General features: G+C 37.0%; 1 protein-coding gene across 6 annotated transcripts in view; it reads left to right on the top strand.

The window, feature by feature from the left end:
* Window positions 1-16,650, top strand: part of LOC129746498 (dystrophin, isoforms A/C/F/G/H) — a 170,860-nt gene that overhangs the window by 133,457 nt on the left and 20,753 nt on the right. For all 6 annotated transcript variants that reach the window (XR_008737308.1, XM_055740170.1, XM_055740172.1 and 3 more), the window contains one exon: window positions 6,833-7,092. Coding sequence is in view for 5 of the 6 variants with exons in the window: in XM_055740170.1 (XP_055596145.1) it covers window positions 6,833-7,092 (260 nt within the window). In the remaining variant the exon portion in view is untranslated. The remainder of the gene's footprint in view (window positions 1-6,832; window positions 7,093-16,650) is intronic.

Here is a 16,650-nt window from a genome sequence, read left to right as displayed (position 1 = left end):
TGAAGTTAAAAAAAAGATAACACATGAAAAAAATAAAGAAAAAAATCGAAATAAAAAATTTTTTGGACACGATTTTTTTTGTTTCCATATGCCCCGGCTGAAATCTTGAATTTTTCCAAGTTTCAGGCATGTGCTAACAATCACTTGCAGCGAAGAGATTTAGAACGCTCTGAAAGTTGTGCAATATTCAGATTTTCAGTCCATTTACTATGGGAGATTTCCATGCAAGCAAGCGCTGCAAGCAAAACATGCCACTATCAAATTTGATCGAATATATCAAAACAAGATCTAAGACAACTAGATTTGATCATAACAAGCAGAAATGATCATTAAATTGTTGAAACAATTATGAAAATATTTTTGTCTGCTCCCATAGTGCGCTGCGCTGCTGAGAGTGCGAGCTGGAATTAACAACAACAACAGGCTATACCTACAACAAGTATGTATAAGCAAAACGGCGAAATGTGCCGGTTGATCCAGCGCAATGAATGCCGGGCTCGGGCTCAGCCAGAACGAAGAGAGGCGAGGATTTCATGTTTTGCATTGCTTTTTTATATTATGAACGGACGAATGAAAAAAAAATCAACAACTCTTCTGGCAGCGCTCCGCGCGGTGGAAGTGAAAAATAAAATAATAAAACTTGCTGTGAGTACGCCTAGGCCACGACATGATGTTTAGTACATATTTGAATATCGTCGCGGCAGTACGTCACGTCGTCATCGTCGTCGTCTTGGTCGCATAAATTCTTACGCGTAGTGCGCAGACACCACGCTTCTTAGCTCGCGCGTTTGTCATTTGCTCGAATTTGTCGCGTTGTTTTACTTATACAATACAATACTTCCTCTTCATGCTCTGACGCCACGCTCCTCAGTGCCCTGGCCAAAAGTGTCTGGCTGGATTAAGATTAATAAGTCGTCGGGAGCGCCGGGATCACTTACTACGTACAGCAGCAGCGCACCAGAGCATATTTATTTGCGTGTGCGGAAGAGCTCTTCTCGTTTTCGAGTGCCTATCGTGTCTGTAGCTGCTTGAATCCTTGATTCGTTGAAAAAAAAGAGCTGTTCCATGCTAATGTAATGAATCATAAATTCAAAATTCCGTTAAAATGAAAAGCTGATTTTAAGTTTTTTTTATATCTAAGTGGTTTGCAGACAGTAGAAATAAGACCAAGCCACAGGTTGACGTCTCTCCAAGTCCTGTATGTCAGCATTCTATCTGATAACGGTTCAGCAACATCGGCATGAAGTTGTCACAAATTACATGTTTGATGTGAATAGTACAAACGGTAAAATGCGTTAAAGCGACAGGACAAGCTTATCGTGTATCTCAACAAAACTTAAAAGAATTTTTGATACTAGCTACAAAATATTCCAAAAAACAATTTTCTATTCTTCTACAATCACAAACGTGGTTGTGGAGTTGTGATTGATATTTAGAAATAAGAACGATCTCAGCATATCTAATTCAGAGATGAAGAATCTTACAGGGTGACCAGTATATCGGGAAAATAGGGGAATGAAAATAGCACCAATAACTGGGAATTTTACACCAAAATCGGAATACCTTCATGCAATAGAAATCATGTTTTCTAGTAATATCCAACATATCGAGAAAGTTGAAGTTCATCAAGAGTAAACTTTAAATCAAAATCTTCACATAACCGTTTGTCCTTTAATGAATTTAAGGGGAATGGATGTACACTCTTTCTCATCAAATGTTAGAAATATGGAGCCGTAAGAGTTCCGAGTTATTAATCTGGCTACTGCTCTCTTCGGATTCAATATTCTAGTTCTGGATTCGAAATAAAATCATCACATACAAAAAAAAAGAAATCTTAATCCAAACTTCGGTACCCCGCTACCCTGTACCGGATTTTTTTTTTTTGAATTCAGATAAAAATATTCAATTACCATTTCCAAAACAAATATCCAATTTCGCAAACGAAGTCTGTTTTGGAATTGCTGTGTAAAATAAAGAAGGAATTGTTGATCAATTCATGCAACCAAACTTAGTCTAAATGTCTAACTTTCAAATCAAGAATTAGAAACCGAAATTTGAACTCAAAATTAAAATTTGTTATCAAAATTTCAATTCAATTTTGACATTTACGATTCAGAATTTCAAAACCCAAATGCTGCTTCAGAATTAGAATTCTGGGAACGAATGCCTCCTGTAGAGTTCAAATCCCTTCAAAAAAAATTAGAATTCAAATTTCCAAGTCCGCGTTAAACATTTAGGACAGAATGAGCTATTTATTAAATCTACAAAAATGTTCAAATAATGGATTTTTTTGCAAAACTGCGAAAAACTTCCGCAATCCTCAAAAGGGAAGGAAAACTGCCCCTTGCTTGCACATTGACTGAAAGGAAATTTGAGATACAGAACGGCCTGCATTCTTTTAAAGCGCTATGGAACGGTTTCGCTTTACATACCGACTACGGACGACGCGTCGGAACGACCGATCTAGGTATAGAACTTCACATTAGTTGTAAGCAAAGCCTGAGCCAAAGCTTATTAGACTGCCGGGGACGGCGAGCGACGAGGACGACGGAGTAAATAAATGCGGGGTCTTCCAAGCCACCGTTCCTTTGCTTGCTGCTGATAACCTTCTTCCATAGAATGGATTACGTTATACAGACCTATCTACTAGCCGGGCAGCAGCAGTGCTAGTTTGTATTTTCCCGAATGTGTCAGCAGGATTTTATTTCGAGTGAACTTTCTTGTTGTGCCACGATGTGGTGTTTGTTGTTCTTACAATACTTAAGTGTAAACGAAACGGCTGAACTTATTGGCTTACAGCAACTACTAAGAAGGGTTGAACCTTGATGGATGCAGTTATTTGACAACTATCCATTTGCCACTTTTCGGTGACTCTTTTTAGAGTTTTCATGTCTTCAATGCTAGAGGCTCAAATCAAAGAAACTTTGAAGGAACAGAAAAACAAAATTAGTATGGTCACGAAATCTTTGAAAAAATACTTTTTCAAAAGATTTTTATGGATCAATGGGAAAAACTTGAGCTTTGATAAAAATACCAAACACAGAAACCGTAAAGTCGTCATAATAAAAATCACTCCCGGTCACTTATTTAAACATTTTCCACAATTTTATTCTTTTATTTTCTAGTTTAATTTTAATTCAAACAAAATTTGGGATGGAATGGAGGATAAGAAAAATGCGTGCGTCTCGCCAAAATGCCATGGCTTACTTATCATTCACTTTATCTGCTAAAATCAACAAAAAACTCAAATTGAATCAAGGATTGAGTCGAGGTTTGAAATTGGGCGTCAATGACTTATTTTTATGACAGTACCTCAATTTACACACACCATTCTAGAATTTTTTTTATCTATGATTTTAACTCATAAAAAAAATAAAATTATTTTAAGGAATCAGAATATCTCAAAATTTTAATTAAAAACTAATATTTATAAGCAAAGGCCAGAGAACAAATAATAGAAGAAAACAACTTACTATAAACATTCCAATTTGTTATCAGAATTGAGCACTCCCAAAAAAATAAGAATGCCGTAATAAAATCAAAATAAGATTTTCACAACAAAATTTAGAAAAATTTCTTTAAGATTGAAATTCTGAATCAAACAAACAATGATTGCACCGAATTTCATATCAGATTTTAAAATAAAAAATCAATGTTTAAAATGCAACATTGGTACAACAGAATCAGTATTCTGGTTCGGAATTGAAAATTAAATTTGAGAGTTAAAAATCAGAGGTTCAAACAAACATCACTGTGTCTGTTGTGCATTTATTTAGGCTTACCAAGGAAAAGAAATCATGTAAATGTAAATAAAACAATGCTCAATTTTAAACATAACTATTGTGTACCATTTTACCCCTTTAATTTGTTTCAAATAATTATTATTCATAAAAAATACGATCTTTGATTAGTGGGAGTTTTCTCGTTTGAAAAATTATCATGAATTTTATGAACGACTCCTTAATTTTAAATAGTTTTGCTCTTTTAAGTCATCTTCACAAACTTTTTAAACAAAAATAAAAATAACGCAATTAACTCGAATTACAAATCAAAATAATCTTAATCTTATTCATGTTGTTCTATGTAACTCTCAGAAGATCATTCTTTTTCTTTTTTCTTGATTCAACATTTTTTTTTCTCTTAATGAGATATTACTTCATTTCTCATGAATCTGTTGCCTTGTGAATGTGTTTTTCTAGAGGAAAGTAAAATGCATAATAAAATCTTTTTTTTTTTTTTGTAACTGATTTATTTGAAACGACTCATACGATAAGAACATAAAATCATGAAAAACACGCATAAACAACTCGATTTGAATTTTTGTTCGATATTCCGGTAATTCAATTTGAAACATCTAGTGAATTTCATTTCAACTAATGCAATATAAGATAGAGCAAAAAAAATGGTATGTACTTAGCTTTGAATCCGGGTCATTTGAAACGTATGGTACTGGTGGTCCACGTTTCTTCTGTTCCGGTGTTCCAGATGTTTCTACGTTCTCTGCTCCATGGTAGGCCCAACCAATTTATGTTTTCGGTTATTTCAATATTTTTATGTTAAAATGATGGAAAACATGAACAAAGCCAAGAAACCGGAAAATTGGGTCACACAAACCTCCTCGGCCACATCGCAACAAATTCGACTGCAATCTCTGTAACAGCAACCAACTCCATCGAAACTTCTGAAATTTTTCATGTTTTGGACCAACTTCAATAATTTTTACGAAGAGCAAAAACTTCTCACGTCTTGACAGACCTGTGGGTTACTTCGATCCAGGTGTGCGCTGTTCAGGTTTCAGTTTTGTATCAAATCTATTAATTAGAATATATCAGTTTCGTTATGCATCGAAATAGATTTGTTCATAAATTATTAAATTGAATAGCTGAAAAATTTCGAATTGCTTCGAGCACTTTAAAACAAGATTAAAAATAGGATTATTGCATTTGTACTTTTGCATTCATAACCACACTCCCCCACACCAAGAAACTCGTTCGAGTTCCTGGGTAATAGCCACTTCAGTGCTCTCTATGCCGGGCGTAATTAGAACATCCAAAAATAATTTGTTTTGTTTTATTTCAACAAAATCCGATCCATTCCAATTTTTTTGATTTAAAAAAAAATTAAAAAAAATTAAATTAAAAAAAATTGGTCGCAATACAAATAATTGAAAATTCGTTTTTTTTATCAGTCTTGACGAAAAGTTGTGTTTCAAGCGTCCTTGGGAGAGAAAACTACTTAAAATTTCTATGGGTGAAAATTCATCATCAAATTTCATAACCGGAAACCATTTATGGTTCTAAACTTATTTAGTTCAGAATAACTCCTGTAAACGTTAGTTAAAAAGTTCTGTAAAAAATCAGGGGTGAGTTTTGAACTAAAACGAAACAAATATGACAACTTAACAAATGTTAAATCGCACAACTACGTATCAAACCAAAGGGAGAACAAATATCGGTCGAAATAATCCCATCTGTTTGACTTTAACGTACCAAAATAGAAGCTTAAACGTTCAATTCATAATGTTTATTTAAAGGTCACTTAAGATCATTTTAAATTTCAATATCCCAAGTCTAAATGAACCATGTTAAAATTATTTGTTCAAATCAATTTAAAAATCCTTCCAATCCGCGTCACGAATGATCGTTGAACTATTTTTTTTTATAATTTAAACTGATTTTCCCACTAATCAAAATGCCCATAGCCATTCGAACTTTGAGCCTCGTCACTTTCAAACTGTCAACGTTTGAATTATTTGAATCAACGTTACGCAATGGAATTATGGCCTAGCTCATCATTTATTAGTTTGAACATTTCCGTGCAAAGAATTCAAAACGACCTGCTTAAACGACAATTATGCATGCATTTTACATACTCCCTAGACTGTTTGGTTTGCTACAAACTGCGTATGATTGCAAATTTTGAAGAAGCATGTACTTACCTACCTACGTCTGTATTTCAGGCAGCAACGGAAAAAGTACTGCTCGAGTTTCAATTTCCCTAGATAGTGTCTGTTTCAATCACCGATCGCAAATTTTTCTCTTAATCATGATTTAAAATGAGAGCTAGAAATTTGTGATCAGAAACAGAATTTCAAATACAAAATGAGAAGAAAACAATTCTAGCCTAATTTATAACTTCATTATTCCAAATGGTTGCCGCCGTACACAACAATTTCAACTTTTTTTTTAAATAACTAAATGCCTATTTATAAAATCAACACGCAGTGCTGTTTGCACAGGATTGTGATGAATCGCAAAATCACTGCATTCGCGAATTTTGTCTGTTAAACGTCGGTACAATACGGCCATTAGCGCTGCGGCTGCTTCTTTGCGTAATTGAAAGTGGTTGACGAATAATTTCATTCAAAAAGCCGGATATGCAGCTGATATCTTCTGCAGATCAGACGATGGACGTTGCGTATAGCTCTGATTTGTCAATTTCTATGAAAAATAAATTGAACAACCGATTCCACCAACAATATTTTGTCGACCGTTCATCGTTCGGAAATGGTAGTTCAATTAGAGATACCTCCGATGATGAAGATGAGGAGGACGACGACGAAGACTGTGACAAGGACGGAAGTGGCAGTCTGAATACCGAATCCGATACGGATATTGAATTTATCCGAGCGGACATCACCCTGGTTGATGATATCGATGCCAGTGTTAGGCAACCGCACAATGAGGCTGAACAGATGCTTCTGCAGGTTGTGGGCGTTTTGCGAAGCGAAGAGGTTTGTTTTTAATCCGAAATAAAAATATAAACCTTTGAAAAAAAAACATTAGCTTTTCATTTTATACATTTTTTTCCCTATTTCTCTCCCTCCCTACAGAAAATGCGCCAATTCCAGAAGGTGCTGGAAGATCTCAGCTCGCGGGTGGCGTCGGCTGAAACCTTGACCCAATCGTGGACGGTGCCGACGAGTGCGACGGATGCTGCCGAACAGATGCCACATCTGCAGCGGCTGAAGGACAAAATGACCACGGCTGGTGCCCTGCTGGACGATTGCAACGAGCAGCAGAGCTTCTTCACGGCCAATCACGTCCTTGTTCCGAATCAGTGTCTTGCCAAACTGGAGGATCTCAATACAAGGTAACGATACTGGAAATTTTAACAACATTATACGTCTAAAAAAAATATTAGTTGAATTTATCTAAACGGTAATGTTCTAAACGGTCAAATTTCCAGATATTGTCAGAATCTTCATTTGACTTTTTGTCAGACTTCTAGATTTTTGTTTTGTTAGAAATGTCATTAATTCCTTTAACATTTTATTGACCTCCGAAGTAGTCCAAGGATCGTGATTATATTTTTTAATTTTGTTCTCAGACATGTCAATACATATTTAAAAGGTACTCAATCAAAGATTGAGTCAATTGATCTGATCCAATCTAATTGATCTCAATCTAGAACCAGCTATAATGTTCCCATAGAATTGAACAAAAATAATATCATACAGGGTTGCTAGCGAACCGGGAGTACCAAGAAAAACTTTAGAATTCTATTGCTCCTTCGGGAAACCCGAAAAACTACGGGAACAAGATTGATTTGGAAAAATGTCATGTTTGGAAATATTCAACGGACTTTTAAAAAACATTACCAAATAGATTTTATTAAATGAACAGTAATGAAATAATTTTAACTTTATTAACATATAAAACTATTTTTGAAACTGATTTTTCAAGCTTATGAATATTTCATAGTTCAATTTTCTACATTTTAACCTTTTTCGTTCATAAGCAGGGCCGGATTAAGCCATCGGGGGCCCAGGGGCAATTTTTCTCGGGGGGCCCCTATAATTCGATTTTTTTTTTCAAATGCTTCCCAGAAAATGCAAAACCTTTCAAACGTGTAAAAAACTGGAGATGAGTGCAGTATATTATTTTCAAATAGCCATGTTGTCTGCCTAGAACATAGTTTCTGGTATCTTCAAATAAAAATTGGTAATCAATTACGTGCAAACATTGGGGAAGAGATTAGAAATTTCTTAGCAATGAAAACTCTGATTGAAGCTGCAAAATTCAAAACTTAATTCTCTTTTTTCAAACCCTTATCACCAACTAAAATTCTCTAATTTAAAAAAAAATTAAAAAAAATGTCCGGATAGGTATTATAAAAGATTTTCATATCATCATTGATCGTTGGGTTTGTGCTTATTCGAGAAATATTTACCTAGTGACAATTAGTAAGTATCATAAAGATTTGAAACATAGAAAACAAAATTTAAAAAAAATAAATAAAATTAATAAATCCACATTCTATAGTGATACAGATATAAGAGTTTAAGAATCCAAAACTTTAAATCACGTTATATTCAGGACCAAAATTCAGTGTTTCGAATCTAAATCATAATTTCAAATCAAGTTTTGAAAAACAAAATATGAATTAAATTTTAATAAAAGATACAAAGTTACAATCAGAGCAAAAGCAAAAATTGCACCAAATGTAAATTTCAATGTTATGTCTTTGAAACACAAAAAAAAAATCTTTTCCTGAGATGTTTTTGAATATGATTCTCTTCAGCTAAAATTTTTTTTATCAAATTGTTATTTTAAATGTGACGAAAGTTACATTCGATGCCCTCAAAACTAAAGGGATGATCGGTTGGAAAAAAAAATGAGAATAAAGATTAAATGTTTAAAACACAGAATCAGTTATCATTGAAAAAAATCAGATAAGGAATCCAAATGAATTTAGTACCTTAAACAAGGATCCTGAATTTTCAAAATTCTGAAAAATGATGAAACTGAACTTCGGTAACTGAAGAAACAACACAAGACTTGAAAATCCTAATGAATTGAACCTGAAAAAGATAAGATTAAATTAAATACATAGAAATATTCATATTAAGAAATTTACTCAATTATACTAGCAACTCAACTATCAGATCGTTTTTATGATAATTTGAGAATCATCATGTCATTTGGAAAATGATATATGGAATTCAGGATATTCACTTCAGTAGATGATAAAATTTTGGTTGAATCAGTTGAAAATGTTCCAATACAAATAGAAACCTTGTACTGTCGATTGGTCCAATTTAAGCAACTGCAGTTTTTTTTAATATTTTACTTTCAAAAATAGGGAGGGAAAAGGGTTTAGAATTCATAAACCAATAATTTTTTTAATAATAATGATTGAAAGGTGAAAAGTTATTATAATACGCGGTATTAACCCGGATACTGCTCGGGTAAAATTCTGAAATGTTTATCATAAAGCGAAATTAGCTGCTGTTTAAGTGCAGTAAACCATAACTTGGAAACTTAACGTAACAACGAACATTATTGTTGTGCAAGACGTTTAAATGTAATGATAATGACGTTTTTTTTTCTTTATTTTACCTGTTCTGTACAGAATATCGTAACTGATATGGTTCTATAAAAAATGAAAATTTGAGGTGTTTTGCCTCATATTTTTATTAATTTTTTTCGAATTCGGTTTTGTCCAGAAGATTTTGATATTCTCAGCTCGCAAAAAGTGGGAGAGCTCCTTCACTACTTACTCTTGGGGGCCCCCTTAACTTTATTAAGACAAAAACTAATCTAGATATTATTTCACGGGGGCACTTTAGTTTTTATATTTCAAGTTTTCATCCAGATTTTCTAGTTTTGATTTCTTTTTATGAATTTGTAGTAGTATGATTAAAGTAATGTTAAAACTTTTTTTTCCTCGGGGGGCCCGGGGCAATTGCCCCGTTTGCCTCCCCTTTAATCCGGCCTTGTTCATTAGTCAACTAAAAAATTTGACTACTCGTATCCACCTTTTATCATTAAACCCGAATGATTCATACAATTTTTCAAATAATGCATAATCCGATGTTTTTAGAATTTTTCGATTATTCTACTTTTAATGAAGGTAGGGTAAGTGAGCCTAATTTCGCTATATTTTGTCAGAGGTTTTTAGATTTGATAATATTAAGCCTTATCTTTAATACTTAGATAAGGTACACCGGGGTAAGTGTGGACGGTTTTTCGTATAGTTCAAATTTAAAAAATCATAATAAAATCAGCAGTTGATCAATTTTGATAAAATGACGTTCAATGTGATGCAGAACATGTTTTAACAAACGCTGAAGAGATGAGCTTGAAAGAAGCAAAGCGAGAAAAGTTATCAAGTAAATTGTTATGGACTGCTCTGCCGCTCATAGCAAGTCCGTCCCATTTGCGTTTTTGTTAAGTTGAGAAAACAGCAATTGAATTTTGTTACTTGTTTTGAGAAATTTCGTATTTTCCCGCGGTATTGATGGCAGCAATCAACAGCATTTGTTACTTACGTGACAAACAAATGCTTTTGCATCATTGCTCGTTCAAAAATACCAAAATTTGGTTTGTTTGTGTTGAAAATTATACTCTGGGACGCATATGCGATTATTTTCATGGTAGGTATCTAGAAAAAATGATAGTCCCATTCCATAGCCAACTGTAAACGCTGATGAAAAACAAGGCTAGAAGAGAGCTTGTCCCAGTCTATCGGAACCTATTTCTTGGACTACCTAGGGTAAGCATTCCAAATTGCCCAATTTTCACCAGGCTACCGGATCTTTAAAGAATAAATGGAAAATACCCGGTCTGGTCCGGTTGCCCGGATATCGACATAAAAACCCGATTTTTTCTGATTTTTTTTCAAAATTTTTGCAAAATTCAATCTGTTGTGGTATGAGCCTACTTGGTTGAATGATTCGACTGAATCAAAGCAATCGAAAGATTCCTTTTAATTCAACCACGGTAAATGAAAAGTTCATATACCAGTATTTCGATAGCAACTTACTACCTTCTTCAGTGAACGTTTTCGATTGATGAATGTGTATCGTTTCCCTCCCTTATATTGTCGGGGTTAAAGCTTAGTTCTTTTAGAAATGGGACAGTTACGAATGCGTGTATCTCGAAAACCGTTCGTTTGACCTAAATACTTTCTATGAAGCAAATGAAGGTAATTTTATGATGATTCATGAAAAATTTTGAAAAAAATTATTTATCGTTTTTTGTAAGAAAAAAATCTACTTTATTCTTGGTACCTCCCATCGGCCAGCGCACACTTTTTTCATTAATGATATTGATCAGTTTTTCAAACATATACTTCGTCTAATCTGAATTTTAAATTGCTACATCCTCCTCCTTCAATTTCTGATACTTTTAGGTCCAATACTTCTCTATTAAATGAAACTGAGTGCAATTAAGTGGATTCAGCTGTTTCGAAATCAACAAAACTTGGTTATTTTTGAGCCACTTTAAAGCGTTTTACGTAGAATTTCTGCTAGCAAAATCTGACAATAACGAAGTAAAGCCATCATGAGATTGAACTTAAAGTATAATCGGTTAGTCTAGATCGTTGGTTGCGAAGAGTACTTACAAGATTACTCTTTCAAGGCTTTTAAAAACAGCGAAAACAAAAGTTTTATTTTTGAAAATTGTTGCTTTTTTCAACAGGTGCGGAATTTTGGCAAATGATTATATTTTATACAAAACAACCAGCAAATACATACTTTAATATGCTCGGGACCTTGCCACGAGCAGACATGGTATAGAATTCAAACGCAGAAATTTGTTTGAAATAGGGTATTTAATAAGGTTTGTTATTCATTAGAAATCATCTATCATGTTGCCTCGGTACCGGTTATGCAGCTTACGAGCTCTGGAAATAGCAAAAAATTGTTGTTTAAAGTTGGGTTTGAATGACTCATTACTAGGTAACACTTTCAGCTTATCGGAGAATTTTTTTTCGAACATTTCAGCGATCCACCCTAAGTTTTGAGCTTATTCCAAATAAAAAATGCTGCTAATGAGACTTGACTTCTCAGATGACCCTTAACCGTAGTTGCCGATCATGTGCTTCACTTTAATGCTGAATTTGAATTTTTTGGACATTTTTGACAGTGTTTGCATACTTTTCCACCACTCACACACAGTAATTCTTTGAATAATCAACGGTTTTGTCAGCTATCAATTTGAAAATGATGGATTTTGAAGGAAACTGTGCAAAATTATTTTTTTCATTTTCTCTTGCATCGTTAATATCTCAAAAACGCATTAAGTTAAAATTTTGAGAAAAATATGTCAGAAAGTAGTTTTCACAGGCAGCAAAATGCTGTCAAAATTTTGAATGTCCGATCACTAGTAAACGAGCTATTAGCAAAACAAAGTGTCCCATTTCTAAAAGAACTAAGCTTTAGGTAAGCTACTACTAGGTAGCAGAAACCTCCGAATGCTCGGCAGTTGTGCCGTTGTCTGTTTTTTGGGTCTACCTACCCTATTCTGGGTGTTTTCTGGTAGTGCTAAATTATTTTCTACCCGTTTTTGGGCATTGTCAGGTAAATTATTGTATTTCTTTTTACCTAAGAATTTGAACAACCAAGTGTGCCCTGGTCCGGAGTCTCCGTTTAAGAGATGAACTGATTTTTCATTGAAGATTTCAATGCTTTCAGCAACATCCAATTTAAGCGAATTACTATTCTCGCTGATCCGGTCTTTGAATAGTAATTCGCTTAAATTGGATGTTGCTGAAAGCATTGAAATCTTCAATGAAAAATCAGTTCATCTCTTAAACGGAGACTCCGGACCAGGGCACACTTGGTTGTTCAAATTCTTAGGTAAAAAGAAATACAATAATTTACCTGACAATGCCCAAAAACGGGTAGAAAATAATTTAGCACTACCAGAAAACACCCAGAATAGGGTAGGTAGACCCAAAAAACAGACAACGGCACAACTGCCGAGCATTCGGAGGTTTCTGCTACCTAGTAGTAGCTCACCTAACCCCGACAATATAAGGGAGGGAAACGATACACATTCATCAATCGAAAACGTTCACTGAAGAAGGTAGTAAGTTGCTATCGAAATACTGGTATATGAACTTTTCATTTACCGTGGTTGAATTAAAAGGAATCTTTCGATTGCTTTGATTCAGGCAAAATTCAAACCAAAAACTCTTATTTAAATCCTGAAATGTACTATTATTGGGACAAATTACTTCGAATATTAAATGAAATAGCTTCGCATACATTTTTGGAATAGTAAAATAAGATTTGAAAGCCCGCCGTTGATGTGTCGTGGTAAAAAATCTGTTTTTTTTTTTGTTTGTTTGTTTGTTTGTTTATTCAATCAACGGACCAAGTATAGGTCCAAATGACGACTTAAAGTTAAAGTTACATTAAAATTTACATCTAATTAATGATTTCTTGATAATCTTAAAACACTCCTTCGGAAAACATTCCGCGAATCGTCGAAGTCGAAGAGCTCGGAATGTTTTCCGAAGCTCGAGCGGTTGAACGTTTTCATAACACCGATGAATGCACTATTGGCTCCATAGTTGTTCAATCGAATGGGGACATACAGTTGAAGGTCCTGGTTTCTCAGTCCATGAGGTCTCACACTAAGAGGAATAGCTTCTAGTAGCGTAGGACAATCGATACGCGATGTCAGTAGATCGGCGACAAAAGAAGCTCGTGTTGCATTTCTTCGGGCTTGAAGAGTATCCATGTCTATAAGACGACATCGATGTTCGTAGCTTGGCATGTGGAATGGGTCTTGCCAGTTAAGGTGTCTGAGGGCATAACGCAAAAAGCGCCTCTGGATGGCCTCGAGCCGCTCATTACCGTTCTGGTAGTAAGGACACCAGACAGCTGAGGCGTATTCGAGGATGGATCGAACTATGCTGCAATATAGGCTCTTCAGGCAATACACGTCCTTGAATTCCTTGGCCACTCGGAATAAAAATCCGAGGCTTCTAGAAGCTTTATCGACGACGTAGTTTGTATGTGTTTTGAATTCCAGCTTACGGTCGAGTATTACGCCCAAATCATTGATGTGGTCCACCCGCGCAATGGACTCATCTCCTAAGAAGTACTCCGCGCAAAAAGGCTGCCGTCTTCGTGAGAAACTGATGACTGCACATTTACTGCGATTCAAAGGCAGGCAGTTGATGTCGCACCACTTTGCGAAAAGATTAAACTGGTTTTGCAGAAAATCAATGTCGTCCTGACCGTTTATGGCGTAGAACAGTTTAAGATCGTCAGCATAACAAAGTTTCGGGCCGTTAAGGAGTGTGAGCACATCGTTAAAATAGATTAAGAAGATAATCGGTCCTAAGTGACTACCTTGGGGCACACCAGAGGAAGCAGAGAACTGGCTGGAGAGAGTGTCTCCAGTGCGAACCGTCAATTTACGTCCAGTTAAGTAACTGCGGAACCAGCCAAGTAAAGGTCCGCAAAATCCTAAGCGCCCAAGCTTACCAATGGTGATATCGTGGTTCACCTTATCAAACGCTGCTGACAAATCGGTATAAATGGCGTCAGTTTGAGACTTAGCAGCAAAACTTTCGTGTACATAGGAGGTGAATGTCAACAGGTTAGTTGTCGTAGAGCGTTTGGGCATAAAACCGTGCTGATCGATTGAAAAATTTTGCTTACAGTACGAGAAAATCGGATCCATGACGACTAATTCGAATAGTTTGGAGATTGCACATAAAGCAGAAATTCCTCTATAGTTGTTGATATCTCTTCGGTCCCCCTTTTTATGGACTGGAAACATGTAGGCTTCCTTCCACAGTGAAGGGTAGGTGGCGCTGTCAAGAGAAGCTTGGAAGATGAGTCTTACAGGTGTCAGTAAAACAGGAATAAATCGTTTTAAAAAGGTAGATGGTATGCCGTCCGGGCCAGTAGAGAGGGAATTTTTGAGCTTTGCCGCTGCTTTAGATATGTCCGCATCCTCAACAACAATCGTGCTCATGCTGAAGCCGAGTGGCGAAACATTCCTAACAGCTTTCTCCACGTGTTCTCGGGATGTTGAAGCAGTAGCAAAGGTACTCGAGAATTTTTGAGCAAAGAGAGCACATATTCCGCCTTCAGAGTTCGCAGTGTTGCCATCCAGAAACATTTGAGTTGGAATACCAGGTTCATTCCGCTGACTTTTAACATGCTTCCAGAACGATTTTGGGTTGGCCTTGAGGTTACGTTGTACTCGAAAAAGATAATTTTGGTAACAACGCTTACTAGCTTTTTTATAAGCGGAGTTCAGTCTACGATATACATCCTTAGTTTGGGAGGATTTGAGCTTATGGTAATTTCTAAGAGCACATCTCTTCGCCGTCTTCAGTCGACGCAGTTCCTTCGTAAACCAAGGAGTCCGCGAATTCCCGGAAGTCGTTCGCTTTGGCACGTGGCGGTCGATAACGTAATTTAAGATATGCGAAAAGGTTTCGGCCGCAGCATTGGGATTCAATAGATTGAGTTCAGATTCCCAGTCGATGGTGACCAGGATATGGGAGATAGCATCGAAATCCGCTTTCTTGAAGTCGAGATAGAAGGGTGCTGATTTTTCGACAGAAGCATGCAATCCGGTGACCTCGAGCGAAACCATTAGAGCTGGATGATGCTGAACTGCCTTAACGAACGGAGCAGGAGCCGATTCAATGGTCGGAACGCGAGACCCATCGCTAGCAAAGCAGAGATCCAACATACGGCCGTTTTCGTTAGTAACTCTGTTAATTTGACGCAAGGTTGCCGTACTCAGGGAGTCTAGTATGATGTTTGAAGGCGCCGAGAATGTAGACCGCACAGGATCCGGGTACAAAAAGCTACCATGGTTGGAGCACCACTTCAAACCGGGCATATTGAAGTCACCAATGACGAGAATATCGTCTTCGGGGGCGCAGAGAGAACTCACTTTCGATATGCAGCGAGAAAGAGACTCCGCCAGGGCGACATCTCGTGTGCGATCAGGGGGCAGGTACAGCACGCATACGTAGAGTTTTCGGTTGCCAAGATCGATGCGGGTCCACACAAGTTCCAAGTCGTGCCAGGAGTCATCGTCAATAAGCAGTGCATGGAAATTGGATTTAACAGCAATTAAAACTCCACCCCCAGTGTTCTTCTTGCTATTACGGGGACTGCGGTCACAACGAAAAACAACGTAATCTGGTCCAAATATCTGACTCGAGATAGTACGGTCGTTCAGCCATGTTTCCGTGAAAGCGACAACGTCGTAGCAGGAACAAGAGCTGGCGAGCAGATAATCTGCTATACAGGAGTTTAAACCCCCGACATTCTGGTAGTACATGGTGAGTGAATCATAAGATTCCATCGCAGACCTAGAGCCTCGAACGCTGGAAGGGGAGGAACCATCAGGCGGGGGAAAACGGTAAGGAGGGCCATACTTGCCTGAGCTCACAGGCTGGAGAACCCCTATGCCACAGACGAACTCAGGGCCAGGACGACTGATGACGTTGACGGGAAACAGCGCGACTGAGTCGAAGGGAATAGGGGTCTCCGTTGGACCTGATACGTTGCGTCCCGGTGATGAAAGCCCTATGTTCGTTGAGTTAGCGAGCGTAGCGTGTTGATAGGCGTCAATGGTTGAAGCAGAGCTACCCGAGGACCGTTGTAGGGATCTGACAATTGGTAGAAATTCTTCACGCGAGGGAATGGATCTTGAGTTCGAAAGGTACTTGCCTGTAGAGGCGATCTGGGGAGCCTCGTCACCACAGACGAACTCAGGGCCGGGACGACTGATGCCGCTGGCTGGAAACGGCGCGACTGAGTCGAAGGGCTCGGAGGTCCCCAAAAGGCCAAGCTCGGTGCGTCCCGGTGATGTAATCCAAGTCGAAGTGGCTGGTCGAATCGTAGCAAATTGACCGTCGGAATGAAATTGCGTAGCA

This window comes from Uranotaenia lowii, chromosome 2 (genome assembly GCF_029784155.1).
Source record: "Uranotaenia lowii strain MFRU-FL chromosome 2, ASM2978415v1, whole genome shotgun sequence".
Classification (NCBI taxonomy): domain Eukaryota; kingdom Metazoa; phylum Arthropoda; class Insecta; order Diptera; family Culicidae; genus Uranotaenia; species Uranotaenia lowii.
This window is presented reverse-complemented; position numbering and strand designations above follow the sequence as displayed.